This window comes from Ascidiella aspersa, chromosome 7 (assembly GCF_963924565.1).
Source record: "Ascidiella aspersa chromosome 7, kaAscAspe10.2, whole genome shotgun sequence".
Classification (NCBI taxonomy): domain Eukaryota; kingdom Metazoa; phylum Chordata; class Ascidiacea; order Phlebobranchia; family Ascidiidae; genus Ascidiella; species Ascidiella aspersa.
In genome coordinates, this window is record NC_139453.1 from 8,442,212 (window position 1) to 8,458,854 (window position 16,643).

General features: G+C 32.3%; 1 protein-coding gene across 2 annotated transcripts in view; it reads left to right on the plus strand.

Annotated features, from left to right (window-relative positions):
• Nucleotides 1–7,287: 7,287 nt before the first annotated feature.
• Nucleotides 7,288–16,643, plus strand: part of LOC146137574 (G protein-coupled receptor kinase 3-like) — a 52,119-nt gene continuing 42,763 nt past the window's right edge. For both annotated transcript variants that reach the window (XM_083394794.1, XM_083394795.1), the window contains exons 1-9: nucleotides 7,288–7,568; nucleotides 7,927–8,003; nucleotides 8,834–8,904; nucleotides 9,457–9,561; nucleotides 11,686–11,760; nucleotides 12,522–12,583; nucleotides 12,657–12,708; nucleotides 14,043–14,134; nucleotides 14,942–15,029. In XM_083394794.1, the coding sequence (XP_083250920.1) occupies nucleotides 7,456–7,568; nucleotides 7,927–8,003; nucleotides 8,834–8,904; nucleotides 9,457–9,561; nucleotides 11,686–11,760; nucleotides 12,522–12,583; nucleotides 12,657–12,708; nucleotides 14,043–14,134; nucleotides 14,942–15,029 (735 nt within the window). In that variant the 5' untranslated portion in view covers nucleotides 7,288–7,455. The remainder of the gene's footprint in view (nucleotides 7,569–7,926; nucleotides 8,004–8,833; nucleotides 8,905–9,456; nucleotides 9,562–11,685; nucleotides 11,761–12,521; nucleotides 12,584–12,656; nucleotides 12,709–14,042; nucleotides 14,135–14,941; nucleotides 15,030–16,643) is intronic.

Sequence of the window (16,643 nt, forward strand, 5' to 3'; positions counted from 1 at the left end):
GAAACACAATAAAAGTATTTGATGTTAATTTGATGAAACAGGTAAGACCTTGGCAATTGGATAAAAACTGGTTACATATGAGATAATGAAGCATGAAAGACGTAAACGCAGAGTAGGCCTACGCATTTCATTATTGCCACAAATTCGCATTATGTCTTCTGTAAGATATTTATTTGGCGCAAAATGAAAACAAAAAATGTAAATTGCCAAAAAAATAAATAGCTTTCAGTAAAATAAGAAACACAAAATTAAAAAAGGCAACGGTTACTATGTGTTCAGATTTGCCAATACAAATAAAACCCAAATAATTTAAATAAATCTTTGCGCCCTTTGAAATAAATACAATAAAACCAAACTATCCCCATATATATATATATATATATATTACTCTTTGTTATGTTCAGAAATTTAACGACATGTTATTTGACCAACGTATAAATAACAATTAATGGCACAGAAATATTTATAGTTTTAACTTTGAAAAAACGAGTTGTAGAGTAACTATTGTTGCAAACAGAAGAAGTTTTTTAACTTTTTTCTTCATCTGTGCTTGTTCTTTGTAGCTGTAGTTTCAACAGAAACCCTTGTAATATAAATATACATTAGTAATCAGTACAAATACTCAAATTTAAATTTTGGAATGACAAGTGTGTTTTACATTGAATTTAGGACAAAAATGTTTGAAACTAATTGAGAAGGGCTGATATACGGTTCAAGATTTTTATAAAGAGGTTCAACATTTTTTAAAGACTGTCAAGACCATTTTAATCATTTTGCTCTATATTTTTAAAGATAAAAGTTCACAATTTTATAAATTAAGTTTGAAAATGACTTCTAATATCTTAGTTTGAAAACTATTCTTGTGATATACAGACAAACACACCTTTTTTTAAGGACAAAAAATTTTCCACAGATATCATGCAGTTTTCAAATGATTGTCGGTGTTCCTAAATAAAATAACTGCACCGACACCTGTAACCAGAAAGAAATGTAAAAACCATAAAAATATACAGTAAACATTTACCTTGATCCTACAAAAGTTTCATGATTATTGGCAAAGATCACCATTAGTTGTAATGGGATAATTTATGATTTTATTTGAGTTTCATAGCGCCCAATTTTTTGGTTTCAATACTTTTTCCAAATTCTTTTGTTTTATTTAATTGTTTATTTGAGTATTGATATTAGTTGGGCATTTTAGTTACCAAATTTTGGGCTAAATAAGCAAGTTGCATACAACGTGAGTGTATATGACAACTTACCACAAGCAATTGAAAGCACAACCAGTCCATACACTACTCCAGCAATAATGCGAATGGGGTCGGGAAATATTTGCTTCACCAGCACCATCTCATCAGGAATTAAGGGGATGCCAATCACCAAAAATATAAATATTGCAAGCAGCACTGAAAGGACCACTAAACTTATCGTGAAAGCAGTCTTATACTTCGGAAATACTACAGCAGCCATTCTGTTAAAAACAAAAGTAGAACAAGTTTTCAAAGCTGAATTATGATTTCTATGGACTCTGGGTTTTTTAAATTTTGTTTTAAAAGTATGTGTGAATTGATTACCAAAGCAGCACAAATGTATCAGTTCTAATCCAATCCGGTTTCATGGCACTTTCCGCCAACTCTGGGGTGTGTAATGCCAAATTTTGAAGTTTGCAGGTGTGCAATAAAGGTTTTATGAATACCTGAGGTTTGGAAATGTGGCACAACCTAACCTTTTCTGGAATTTAGGTGTGCAATGTATTCTTCCAAGTGTGTACACAATTTTATTTAAAAAAATATTTGGTTGTGCACCTCTCACAGAATGTAGGCCGGGTTAATACCTTACTATAGTCTGTAAAGCTTCGATAATATAAAATAGTTTTAATTTTAATTTACATTAATTTTTAGATTATTTTTTAGGGTACTATAGTACATTACCCAATAATGCAGGGTATAAAAGAAGGGTCGGAAACATCTGGACTGGCAAAGCAATTGTACACTGCAGTGTACCGGCAAATTTATTGTTACCAGCTGACAAAATTCGTATTTAAAGGTTTTTATTTAAAAAGAGTTACAGGCGCTGGTCTTGAATCCTACCACAACGGTCATTATGCGGGTTGGCGTTTTCGCTTTCGTTTCTCTATAGCTTAAGCAATATTGTTAATCAATAATACTTGACCCACCCTCACCCAACTGTACATCGAAAAGGTTTTGACAAAAAAATTTCCGGAAGCAACAAGTCTCAATTGAAAAAGTTTTAAAATTGAATTGGGAAAATACCCGGTTTTGAGAAACTAGTTAGTAATTTTTTTTCATTTATTATCGAAATGATAAACAGCGATTTGTTAAGTGGCCTACTTTAACTACGTAACTGCATTTTTTAATGTTTCGTATGTTTCAAGAATGTCAATTACCACGTATTATAAAATCACTTTAGCCCAAAAGCGTCGTGAATTCTATCGCACACTGGAAATAAAAATTTGGCAACTCAAACAACATAAATGCAATTTTTTCGCTTCGCGCGAATCGATAAACATCTAAAACTTTAACAATTGAATGAACTGTGTGGGGTCAAGGTTACTTTTTGTTACGTCACACACAGACGTAAATTTGCGACGTAACTTTGTGACTTTGAAAAATGACATGGCCACTTCCAAACAAAACTCCTCGATCCGCGCCTGGTCCCTTATTAATATATACACTTCAGCTCTACAGGTCAATTCCTTATGGGGCCACGTTTAGGCCTAGATGTAAATTTGTAACGTAAAATTTTGATGTAACTTTGTGACTAACGCTATTTCTGAAAAATTTCTCTGCTCGCTAAACAAAAATTCTTTATCAGCGTCTATGACCCATGTTTTCAAAAATTAAGCAAAAGCAAAATGTTAAATAGGCATTTTTGATCAAGTAAACTAACTTTAAATCTTTAGGACCTACTTTTTGGAACACCAATTGGAAGTTGTTGTTAACGCGTATCGGTAATGATTTTAGATTAAAATCATTGCTTTTCCATTTGATGTCATCATTCTTCAGTCTGTTTTGATTACATAACTTCATAAAAACACGTAACAACAACGTGACGATTTTTCGTAACAGTGATTTAAAGAAATCGTTTCGTGAAGAGCGGAGAACATTTTTGCTGCACGAACAAAATTAGATGCTATCATCAGTAGCAAGCAATTAAATCATTCCAGCTTAACCTACGTTTCGTTTAATTTTTTTATCATCCTTGAGTCATTATTGTCTGTTTCGTAACAAATCAGCTTTCACATACTTTTTTGACATTATGGCCACAACTACAGGAAGCGAAGTGCATGATAAAGTAAGTTAGGGTTCTTTCGCAAAATTCTGCACGCACTTAACCAAAATTCTGCACGCATAGGCCAAAAATGTATTCCGACAAAAACTTATATTTTATTACATATAGATTAAAGTTATGGCTTTCATGAAACCTCGTGTTTTTTATTGTCAATTCATCATTCTTAAAGGGTTTGCCATACACGCAGATTTCCAGATAAATCGAAAGGGTACGTAGTTAAAAAAAATTTGAGAACCCCTGACATCTGTCACTCAGGTAATCATAAATAAAAAAGGGTATAATTAAAGCCATTATCAAATTACAAAGTAAATTACTTTGTCAAAATAAATGTAAGTGCAACTCTACACATATTAGTGGAAAGTCTTGAAAGATGTGTAAGCCTATAGGGTGATGAGCTGATAAAAATATTATTACAGCGTCTAAACTGGATGACACAATAACGTAAAGTCCGATGAGAGTTTGTGATAACGTCAGAGTACAACAATAAATAAAACATTGCTAGATTCGTTTCGCTGCAAGATGTAGCCGTAGTTTTTATTGTATTATTTAGTTTAACAGCTTTAAGTCTAAAGTTATATAAAATAATACCGTACAAATTTACAATATAATTGTGTAGAAATACGGCGCTGGTCTAGAATCCAACCGCAACGCAGTTGGGTTAGGAGGATGTAGGTTAGTGTTTTGGTGGGTTGTGCATTTTTTATTAAATTATAACATTGCTTGACCAAACCCAATCCAAACACTAACCCAAATAATGTGCGTTAATTTAATAATTCTTTGAACACTGTGATAGGATTTTAGACCAGCACCCAAAATACTTTTAACTTTTTTGTTTGTATACATGCTGGTTCCATGCAGGACCTGATAAATCTCCTACCATATGCAGAATATTAAATATTTTTTTTATTTTTAGTAAACCCTTCCTAAAAACGCCTATTACATTACACAACGTTTGCAAGTGGGAAACTGGGCGCTCCTTCACTTTTGTGCGTAGAAATTTATGCAAAAAAGAAAACAAACAAACAAAAAACGAATACCACAATGCACATTATTTGGTTAGGGTGCGAGTTAGCGTTTGGTTTATGGTAGGTCATGTGTTATATATTATTAGTAAAAACACTTGACTACCCTCACCCAAACGCTAACCCAAACAATGTGTATGTGCGTTGCAGTATTCGGTATTTGCAAACAGTTTTTCTTTGCTTAATTTCTACGTACATAACTGAAGGAGAGCCCAAAATTGTAGCTGTATAAAGCACGTTAGATGCATATGAAACTAGATTTTGTCATGGTGGAGAGCTCTTTTTGCCACTTTTTTATACTTATTCTTTGGAGACCTTGTTGCGAAAAAATACCCAATCAACCATTTTTTTATTCTTTAATTTTCTGTTTGCCTGAATTTTTTATTCTTAAATATTATCTTAAAATTCTGTCACATATTGTGTTCCTTCTATATAAATTGTGTTGAATGTGGCTTTGACAGACAAAATGTTTGTGGTTACATTTTATTGAGTTATTTGTTATTTAATTATACATCTAGCTTAAGTTTTTCACAAATTGTTCTAGTATAATTTGTAAAGAAAAGTTTTACACAGTGTAATTAAACAGAAAACGTTTTTTTATGTAATTTTATTTCTAAGTAACACAGTACAACAATTTTTCATTCATGACATTTTGTTTTTTGAACTGTAAAATAACTCCACAAACGACAAATTTTCTGTATTGATATTAACTCCAGGTATAAGAAGCAAACCGATTAATTCATGAAAAAAGTTGACATTACCTGGTGAGGCAAACAGAAAAAATGCTTTTTTTTTGTCGCGCTAAATGTTTTTGGTCATTTTGAGCCATGCAAATCTTTAAACTAACATGATTCCAGCCGCGCAAACTTCGGTAAAAATTTTATTCCACACACCCATATTTAAGCTGCATTACCATATTCTCTGCCAAATAGCCAAAGTTTCCAATCTGGATTGTGTCATTGGACAATGTTGCTCTACATCAGCAAACAGTCTGACAATTGTAAACTTTTGCAGTGAGGTCATTTTTCTTGCAATGAGGTCATAAAAAACAGGAAGTAGCGGGACATTGCAAGTCCCATAGAGAAATGCTTTGGTTGTGAATAAGGTTATTGTTAATGAAATATATGCTAACTTTAAAGCAACACTTGTTATGTTGTAATTGAATGCAACAGATCATACAAATGCATTAGTTGAAGTGAAATCGCATGTAGAAGTATGTTTTGTTCTATATTGGCCTCAAGATATCCACATTTGAAATTGGTACTCCAAATAAAATGTCTAGAACGGTCTGCTAATATTAAAATAAGACTTATGAATTATATAGCAGGAACTCTAACATAAGTTTTCATTGACTAAAATAAGACTTGCTGCAAAGAATTATAGCCAAAATGGTACTGATACTATTTTGGTTTCAATTTGCTTAATAAACTTATTTATTGCCTGCATTTTGTTACTTATGTGAGCCTGTACTTGTATATTTTAAAATGGCATTTTAGAAATAAAATCTAACAATAAGATGGCTCTCAATGAAATTTGTTTGGATAATTGCTGCATCCATAAAGATACCGGGGATGACTGTCATAAGTTGACATACGCTGGGACTAAGGGACTGTTAAATGTGTCGCATATTTATAAACAAAGGAAGTAATTTTGTGATGAGCTAGGTTAAGGTGAAATAAGCACTCTGCTAACTGCTATCTTTTAAATAATACAACTGTCTTTAAGCATTACTATGCATTGTTTTACAATTATTTTAAACAAATATCAGCAACCATTATTTATCCCATGAAGGAAGAAAAAGGCCAACGGTACTGTTAAACTTAGTCTCAGTTTAAAAACTAAGGCCTGGGTCAGCCGCAAAAAATTGTTTAAACATGCAAAACTTCCGTTGCGCTAACGCTTTTCAGTATAATACTTCATTTTTCAGCCGTGCAAGTTTTACAAATAACGTTATTACAACCCTGTGAATTTTGGAATTAAGTGTTTTTTCAGTGGCGCAATTTTAAGCTGCAAAATTGCCCCCCTGCGCAAAATCCAAAGTTTTTTTTAACTTGATTGCTTCTGTACTTTGGTGCAGATACATTTGGTCTTAAAGAAAGAAACACTGACAGTCCAATTGCTCAGCTTCGGAATGATTTGCACATCATCTATTATTAATCTTAATTTATAAAGCCTGGGAAAAATATTTAAGTGTGCTGTGTATTAATTAAACATGCAAGGTTTTCCTGGTTTAACATACGTATAAAAGTCAAATAGTAACCATTTCAGAACATAAATCATGGATTTCTGTCATGTACAGAGGTCTTACACAATTAGTCAAAATTAGGTGAAAATGTTTTGGTAATTCAGAGCATTGATATTAATTTATTTATTCCAGCTGAATAATAACAAACGGATACTGTTTGATAGATAGACTGAACTGACACCCATAGTTTTATTCTTTCTGTTTTTTGTCACTTGAGACTTAAAGTTGGTGACAGTTACAAGTGTGCTTCGCCATACATGCCTTTTACTGTGCTGTACAAGCGATCGCAATAAACATATGTTGGTTTCCAGCCTAACATTTATACTAGATAATCTAGGCCAGTGCTTCCCAATTGATGGGTCGTGAAGCATTTCTTAATGTTACGGTTTTCTATTGGATCGGGAAATTATTGCATTATCATTAAGTAACATTTATGCAACAATATCACGAATATGTAAGACCTAGATGTGTTGTATCGCATTGACTATTTCATGCACGCCAGTAGTAAGGATGCAGGTTTTATGTAACTTTATTCGTTTGGTCCCATCTCATGTGAGTCACACAATAAAACTTGCATTAAGAGTGGGTCCTGAATTGAAAATAGTTTGGAAACACTGATCTAGGCTATGTTGCTATGGTTTATTCAAGTACATTATTGTTTCTTGTCAATCTTTAATAATTTGCCCCACTTGTGTTTTACAGAGTTGATTAGTTGCACTTACATAGATATATTGTTTAGCATGTTACCCTAAGGTTTTGTCTCTGCACCTAAGTGTTCCCGGGGAGGTAGTAACCAGCGTATTCTTCACCTGTACGAGAGTGTAAAACACACAAGAACTTTGCTGGATTGGGACTAGTTGAGCTCCCAAGAAGAAAATGGCAGACTTAGAGGCTGTGCTGGCTGATGTCAGCTACCTCATGGCCATGGAAAAAAGTAAAGGTGCTCCCGCATCAAGGGCAGTTAAAAGAATGCAACTGCCCGAGCCAAGGTATGTGTACAGTATATATACTACAGTGCATCTGCACTGGCACTCTTTGATAAGCTTTTTCATGCTAGTCAGCCTACTATTGCAATTATTGTTATTTAAACTCTATAAATGAAAAATATAATTGCAATGCAATAACCTTTTTTTGACAGACAACACTTAATTATTTCAAATGTGTTTGTTAAAAAATGTTTCTCTTTTTTTGGTAGTAGTACAAAAAAGTAGCATTTCTCTTGTAATTCTCAAATGTACTATAAATTTGTATTTATCAATATATATTTGTGAGAATTTATGAGATTTGACCAACTTGAAACCTAAAATTAAAACTATTAAATGTGAACGTCTAATGGGTGTTTTACAGCATTCGATGTCTGATGATGAAATACCTCAAAGAGCGAAAACTCATAACCTTCGAAGAAATTTTCAATGAAGAAATAGGTTGGCACTACTAAATGACATACAGTTTTGTACTTAATGTTTTTCACTATTTTTACCTTTTTAATAATACAACGATGCTTAACTTGACACTTTAGTGCCACACAGTTGTCATCGTCAAGTTTCATCGCCACAGTGTAAGTTTCAAGCAGACTGTACAATTGGCAGGTTACAGTTTCTCTATGTGCTGGTTACTTTCAGCCAACTGTTAATTTTAGCTGCTGTCTGCTGCTTGTTTAACATAAACAAAGTCATTCGTTGCCTGCTTTACACAGTGTTCCCATCGATGTCACCACCAGACTAGACTATGAAAGATCATGTTACAACTGCTTACTTAGTGTTACCACTCCTTTTTTTAATTTATTTTCCTAATGGTTTGTTTACCATTAAATAAAAATGATAAGAATTGAATTTAATCTTAAACAGTCGTTAAGGATTTTTTTAGTTAATTCCTTTAAGGGCTTTTTTAATATTTCACAGTTGTGTTAAACATTATAAAGCTTTTCAAGGTGATAGTCTTAAACAGGATTTTGACCTTTCACGTGTCAATGCTCAAGTGTATTGATTTTAATTTTTAAAGTAGAAAAATATTTAGAAAGCTAAAAACTTTCAATTTTAGTAGTTTTTTCTTCATTTTTGTCTAATTTCTTGATACCAATTTTAAAGACAATGACTTTTAAAGTAAAAACAATCCAGCTAGTGTTCACAAAAGCCAAACTGAAGTAATAGAAAACGGTGCTTTTCTAATCGTGCTAAACCTGAACTGCATTTGAGTCCATTTAGTAAAATAAACAACCTCACAAACTTGTAAAACAATATATATTTTTCATCAGGTTATCACTTGTTCAAAGAGTTTTGCACACAGTCAGACATGCCCATTCCACAACTTGAATTTTATGAACAGGTATGTTTACAATGTTAACTTTTAACAACTTGTGTTTGTGAAAGCAAAGCGGCATCAAAATACTTGTTTGTTGTTGAGAAAGGTTGCCAAAGAACCAGACCATTTTAACTTTAGATAATTCAACCTACATTTGACATCTATGTATCTGTAGCAACGTAAGGTTATTTGTTGATTTCTAACACACACATTAGAAATCACACCTTAGCCAGCTATTTAATCACATGGTAAACATTGCTTAGTTAAACATCTTTAAATCCTGTTTCCAATCTACAAGCGCACATATTGCTATATAGTTGATTGGTTTACAAATGAAAGCCCCCTTTATAAATATTGCTGTACAACCAGCATGTATTTGGCAGTTTTCACTAACAACACAAGTGAGCTTAGCTCAGATGGTTTTGCCCTGGTATTTGATTAGCCAAGGTTTTAAGTGCAAAACTTAACCCAGTCTTTTCTTAAAACAACTTGCATGCCTCGACTTTTAATCCTTTTCAACTAAATTAAGTTAGTCTTCTGTAGAATCGCTTGTTTCCTAAAAAATTCCTGTTGCAGATTTTGACGTACCAGACCATTGACGTTGAACAGGAAAGAATAGCGCAAGCGAAAATGATCTACGACAAATTTATAATGAAGAAACTTCTTCAGTGCATTCCACTGGTAAACATGTACTTTTAAGACCCTGTTAAAAGTTAAATATATATGTAACAAAATATATGCTAAACTATAGTTCAACTGGCCATCTTTGATTATTTTTATAGGCTTAGGCAAACTTGTACTGTAGAACTAGATAACTCTAGTTGCTTAGTTTTTTTGTTGAAACTGATTGTGAATTGATTAAAAGTATTTCTAGTTTGAATTTTAGTTTGACTAATAGTTTTGGCGAATTTTAAAAATGCTAAATTCAATCTTAAGGTAGAAAAACTGAAACCTTGTAACTTTTATTTTACATTCAATCTAATTTTAAAAGCTGAAAAAGTCTAGTTGTACAAATCTTGGATGGTGTTCGCCTGTCAGATGTTAAATAACAAACTTAGTTGGATGTTACAAGCAGTCTGCAACTGTTGTTGCCAAAATGTAAATCATATAATAACATTACATCTTAATGCTTTAATCTTTAGGGACTTAGGCCAACATAGTTCTTTGAAATGCTGACCTAATATAATTGTTTGTTGCTTTATGTTTGCCTTTTGATCATTTTCTTTTGTATCTTTGACGAAGTATTTTGATATAAATGGTTTTAAATGAAACATGCCTAAGTAGTTCTGATTTCACTGTTTAGTGTGTTTTTTACAGTGTACTGGTTTTTAAATTGTAGGCTGCTAGCTAGTATTATCCTTTCACAATTTTAAAATAAGCTCATGCTTGTTAATAAATAAGTACAATTGCTTTTTTCTTGCTAAACCCACATATTTTGCAAGGCTTTGTTTATGAAAGCCAATTGTTAAAATAAAATGTTGCAAAAGTGAATGAGTCTTGAAAATCAGAGTTGACAATTGTGAATTTGTTCAAATTAAAGTCACTTTGTCTATTTAGAGGGAAATGCCACTACTTAAAAACACTATATATTTTATGTAGCAAAATACCAATGGCTGTTTTACATTTTGTTCTACAAGATTGACAACCTTGTTTTTAAAACACATACAATTGTTGAAAGTGGTTAGCATAGATTATGACTATATGCAACATCTAGACCAGAATTTTTTAATTTATTTTTACTGTGGACCCCTAAATAATTTGGTTTGCATGGAGTAGGGTCGGTATAAAACTTTTCGAGCTTACATCATGAAACAACTGAACTAAAATAAACCTATTGTTTTGGTCTAACAAATGTGAAACTGAAACGCATTTGACGAGAAAAGTGTGTTTTAAATTTAACCCTTTTGAAAAGAAAGTTGCATATTTTATTTTTAATGGTTTACATAAATTTTATTTAGGCTTTAATAGACCCCCTAAAACTCGTCTGAGTAACCGCCGGGTTCAATGGACCCCAGTTCAAGAACCCCTGGTGTGGACTGTAGCAACCACATATATATGTACAGCATTTCATAAATAAATAAGAACAAACAGAAGCCCAAGGCTGTGTTTGTCTTTAAAGCGCTCTTACTTTTATTTGTTCTGGCCAAACATTATCATGTAGTGACGCCACTCAAATATATTGGACCCTTCCATCCTTTAAAACAATGGTTGTTTACCCAGTTTTGGAGCTTACAAGTGGCTATCATGTTTCTAACCTATCAGAAAGTGTACTGTAGTGTTATTATTTTTACTTGCCTTCTGACTTTGTCTCTTATTGATTATTATTGGTTGATGTAGGATCACACTCCTGGTTTACCATGTGCAATGCATTATGGTTGTAATTCAATTTGTTTGCGAAAACTTTTTCAGAATTTATGCTTCTGCTGTCATTTGACCTTCAGCGATAATGTTATTTTCAATTTTGCAATATTTACAATACCCTTGTGCATTTTTTCTATTTTCCAGTGGAATAATTTAGTATTTAGTCTGGTTAATCATTAAAGTAATCAGCTTGTCAATACTATGTGAATGTGACATAAAGTGTGTTTAAATATATTTTTCTTTGGATAAATTTACCATGATGAGGAAAGAGATAAGTTTCTTTTTAAACATTCAAATTGCGGATGTGATATGAAAATGACAAACCCATGTTTTTGATTTGTGTGGTTCCTATTTTTATTATTACCGAAAATACTATTTTATATACCATTTGGAAAACTGCTTGCCAAGCAATCAAAAGGATAATGTTGACTTGTTATTTTGCAGGAATTCTCCAAAGAAGCCCTTGACAAAGTGCGATCGAAAATGTTGCACAACAACTATCCCAGCGACTTATTCCAGGTACAGAAAGCTACTGCTGTACTTGTCACTATTGTGGTGTTATTGTTGTACTGCTGGGTCATTCAAGTGCAGCAAAATAAACCTGGCTTGGCCTTGCCTGGCCTGTCAAAAGGCTGCAGGCCATAAATCTCATCTGTCAGCAGGATATTGGTCAGACTGAGCTATGTACAGCTGTTTGAAACCTTAAAAAATCTGTGAAGTTCGATTTTGTATAAACGCATTCACTCAAACTTTTGTTTCACAGTTTGCATCTGTTTCAATATTGAAAATTTTAGTAAAAAGTTTTTTTTGTTTTTTTTCGGAACTGTACTATTGTTTAATTTTTTCGGTCAAACATTTAGTGGTTTACTATCCTTAAAAGCTTAATGCTGTTCTACGAGCAACATAGCGTCATATGATACCTAAAATACTTGCTAATTTGTGAAATACAAAACCTTGAATTGAGATTGATAGTGGTTACCTGAGTAAGCCACTAAAAGTGTTTTTTTTAGCATCCTGAATGTCACAATTCCCTAGATGGTAAAGCCCTGTGGATTCACAGTGCAAAAAATTGATGGTTTTAAAGCTGGCTTTGGTTCCTAGTGTTTTTACAATGGCCGGTTTATGTTTTTGTGTTTATATGTGTTAAATGATGAATTGTCATGGATTACGATTAGTGTTAAGTAAGTTACTAAAAATACCTGTTAGTCTTTGAGGGGGACCATAATGACAAATACAGGTGAACCACAATTATCATTGAATTTCTTTACTATTTTTTGTAGATCTATGACTCCGAGATCCGGGAAAGTCTAAAGAAGAACTTTTTCGATGTATTTGTCAAAAGGTAATTTGTGATAAACAACAGTGTGTAACTGTGTATCCAAATGCTTTATTGACAAAAACATTCTTGTTTCTAGTGATAAGTTCACGAGGTACCTGCAGTGGAAAAACATAGAAATGAGTCTGCACGTAAGTGTTAAGATTTTTATTTCACATTACTGTAGACCAGTGGCTTTAAAACCGTTGTGCGACCCAAAACACCTAAAAGTACTACGAAATATGTAAATTTTTAGTGAATTTGTAGTCAATTGTTTTAGAGAAACATTTTGAAAAGGTTTGATGGCGTTTTACTCCCCTGACCTACTTACTTAAACTAAACTATACACCTTTAAATATTGTTCCGTAATCAACCAAACTTGACTTGAGCTCATACATGATTTATTGAAGGAAGTGACTTGTGTACCATCTAAACTGCTTATGAAGCAATATTTCAGTTGAGTAAGACGAAACCAACAAAATGTAGTTTGTGCTATAATTCAGTCCTTGTTGGGGTGAAACAAACTTAAATATAAAATAAATTTACAACAGTCAAATTTTCGTAATTTTTTTTTGAAGGTTTAAATGTTGCCTTTGTGGCCCATTTTTAACTCATTGCGACTCATATTGTGGGAACTACTGCTGTAGACCTTTAAGGTAGTTGAATAGAATCAAACGTTTTTGTGTTTTCTGTCGCACATATTTGAGACAATTCTTAGTGGGTCAAATGCTGCAAATTTAAGCATAAGTATGACAATTGCATTGGCCGATGCCAAGCAAGCATAAATTATTCAAGTCAGCAAAACGTTGCTGAGTCAAACAAAAGTCTGACCAACAGCTCAAAGGTGTATGAATGGTGGGATAGCACCTAAAACTTTCAAAATGTGGCAACTGCTGTTAATTTAGATGCTTTGGTTACTGTACCTGTCTATCTACAAAAAACACAATCAAGAAAGTGGCAAAAATTGATAAAAATACTAAACATTAAATTGCTTCTGTTTAATGACACCGTGTTCAGGATATTTTCACACATTTGGTTTGGGTGGTGCAGTGGTATGTTTGTTGTTTTGCAAACATTTTAAAAAATTCTGTGCAAATTTCACTATAAAGAAAACTTATCTTCCTGCGATTTCCATTAAAAGTATATGTTGATAATAATATGAAAAGAAGCATTCCATATTATTAATTAGAACTGCTTACTGCAACATTTTTTTTATATAAATTTCCTAAGCTATTCATTTCACTTAATGGCTCTTCCATTGTGTTGCAGAAAAAAAAAACTTCAAAATTTTCTTACACAAAAATTATTTTCTTTTCATTTTTTCCTAAAAATTATTTTTCACAAAGTATATTATTTGGTCATATTAGGCCGTTGCTGTCTAATTGTATAAATGTGCGAAAGCGTATCTGCTATCCGCCAAATACTATGTTTACTTCTACTATTTATCCCAATTTTTTAGCAGAAAATAACTCACACTTGTGTTTAGCTAACGATGAACGACTTCAGTATACATCGGATTATAGGCAGAGGTGGCTTCGGTGAAGTGTACGGGTGCAGAAAGGCTGACACAGGAACCATGTAAGTCAAATATTATAGAAATACGTTTGTATTGTTACAACTAGATCATTTCATACATCTATAAAAACGGACTTTTTTAAAAGGCCAAAGCCTTGCACAGTACACACACTCAGATATATGAATCATGATGCAAAAATATTGCAATAGTTTTCACTTGGTGTTAGAAAGCACATTATTTTTGTGATTTTTATTTCTGTTTTATGGTTAGAAAAAGTTTCTTGTACAGATTAGAAGAAAATAAAGAAAGCTGTCTTATTTTAATAAACACTTTTGACCGTAATAGTAAAACAACTGACTGTTAAACAAGCATATAGAAATTACAGCTTGTGTGTAGTAGTTCTAAGAATGAAACCTGACATAAAACCATTCCATTGATTGTGTAAACTAAGCCAAATAAGGTTTTGTATAACTCGAAAATTTTAGTTTGGCAAGACACTAATGATTTGGTGAAAATTTGCGTAAAAGAAAAATGTGACAATAATGTGTAAATTTCGTTGCATGACACTGCTTTTATTTAGTTGTGCTAAAGCCATAAAAAACTCATTGGAATTGCTGGTGTGTAATACATCGTTTTAATGCTTTACAATGTATATATGCAAAATGTTGTATATATATAAATTCACCTTGAATTGATTAAGCCTCCATTTTTATGTTATATTGCAACCGAAAAAAGATTATTTAAGTATTATGTGTTTTAAATGACAACATAACCTAAAAGTAACTTTTGATTAATTTTATTAAAATTTAAATGAACTCAGAAAATTCATAGTTTGACCTGAAGTACAATACAAAACTGTTTGCGCACAGGTATGCAATGAAGTGTCTCGACAAAAAGAGAATCAAGTTAAAGCAAGGAGAATCGTTGTCCCTCAATGAACGCAAAATGCTTCAAATGGTAGGCTCTGCAGTTTTGTGTGATGTAAAAGTAATTAGCCTATAATTGTTGTTTTTATGGTGTCGCAAAACTATATAAAAAGTTTTCAAAAAAAATTTTAATGCGTTTTAAAAATTAAAAAATAATTTAAATGTGTTTTAAAGTAAATTCTGCTATTACTGGTTGTTAAGCCGTTTTAAAACTGAATGTTCAAACTCAAAATAAATTCTTTCAGTTCTTTTGTGCTCTGCTAGCCGTAAAATGCAAAGGATATGGTTTGTGTAATTTGATTTCAGTAGTCTTGGTCCTTGTGTTTGCTAATCACTCATCAGCTAGCGTAACCCACAAAGAGAGCAGAGCCAATGACCTTGATCATAGAATTTACACGTTTGCATTGCTAAGTGGGTCGTTAAGTGCTTTAAAAGTGTTTTCGAGTGAAACCATCCTTGACAGGTTCACGTGCCTCTATCACCTCAGGTTTAGTAGATTACAGGTTTTAAAGGTTATATATTTGATTCTCTAGTTGTTTGCATTGGTTGCAATCATGTACAGCCTTTTGGTAATTAGGAAGTCCATAAAATTATTAATGCAGGATGTGGGATATTCTTATAATAATTAAGGGTTGAAAACTGATAATTCTGTTTTTACATTTGAAAAAATATCAATGGTTTTCACAGGCTATGAAGCTGTTCCACAAAACAGAATACAATCAATAAAAATACTAAAAAACCTGGGTATTGTGTTCCAAACAATATAATCAATATTGCAAATATTTTTTTATTTTTAAATGGTATAGATTTTGCTGACATCCTGTTGGTATTGCTTTCAAATATTTTTTGTTCTTTTGTCAAAGTCTTTTTTTGTATTAGCTAATTAACATTGAAAATAATTGTGATTTAAAAAAAAAAGTATGTGTTTTTTTTTATGAGATGAGAAAGTATTTACTGAATGTTACAGTATATGTTTAATGACAGGTCATAAAATCCAGGAAACTCTTTTTGTACTAATTCCAATCATATTATATCGCCCAAGCTAGCAAAGGTTGTAATCTGCATCTGTATATTTTATATTAAAATAATTATTACTTTATTGTTTTTAAGAGTGTCCAATCTTTAAGGGTTTACAATTAAACAACTCTACAACATAAAATAGCAGCCAGTATCAGTTTTGATTTTTAGGTGCCAAAGTGCTTGCTCAACATTATTGTGTTGAATTTTAGCTTTCAATATCCCAAAAATCAACTCTTTCTAGTGACATACATTACCTAGAACTGTTCGAGCCAGTGAAACCTGTAATCTGCTTGGGTCAGCAACAAGTTATATGTTGTCTGTAAAAGTTCGACATGAGAGACCGTGAAGTACTGATTTTGTTAAAACTGTTTTGATTGAAAACCGAACAGTTATACAAAATTGCCAAATCCACAACTTCTTAACATGTTGAAATTTCAATTGAGCCAATTCGGTTCGTTATTGTAAGAAAAAGTGTTAATCGGTTGTTAAGTGCAAAAACGAAATAATTAACGTGTAATTACACATTTATTGGAATAGCATATTTAGGGATAATTTGACAATTTTATGAGGGTAAATGTCACAATAGTATATATTGACTATACTGAGAAAAAGATAAATAGTTTTC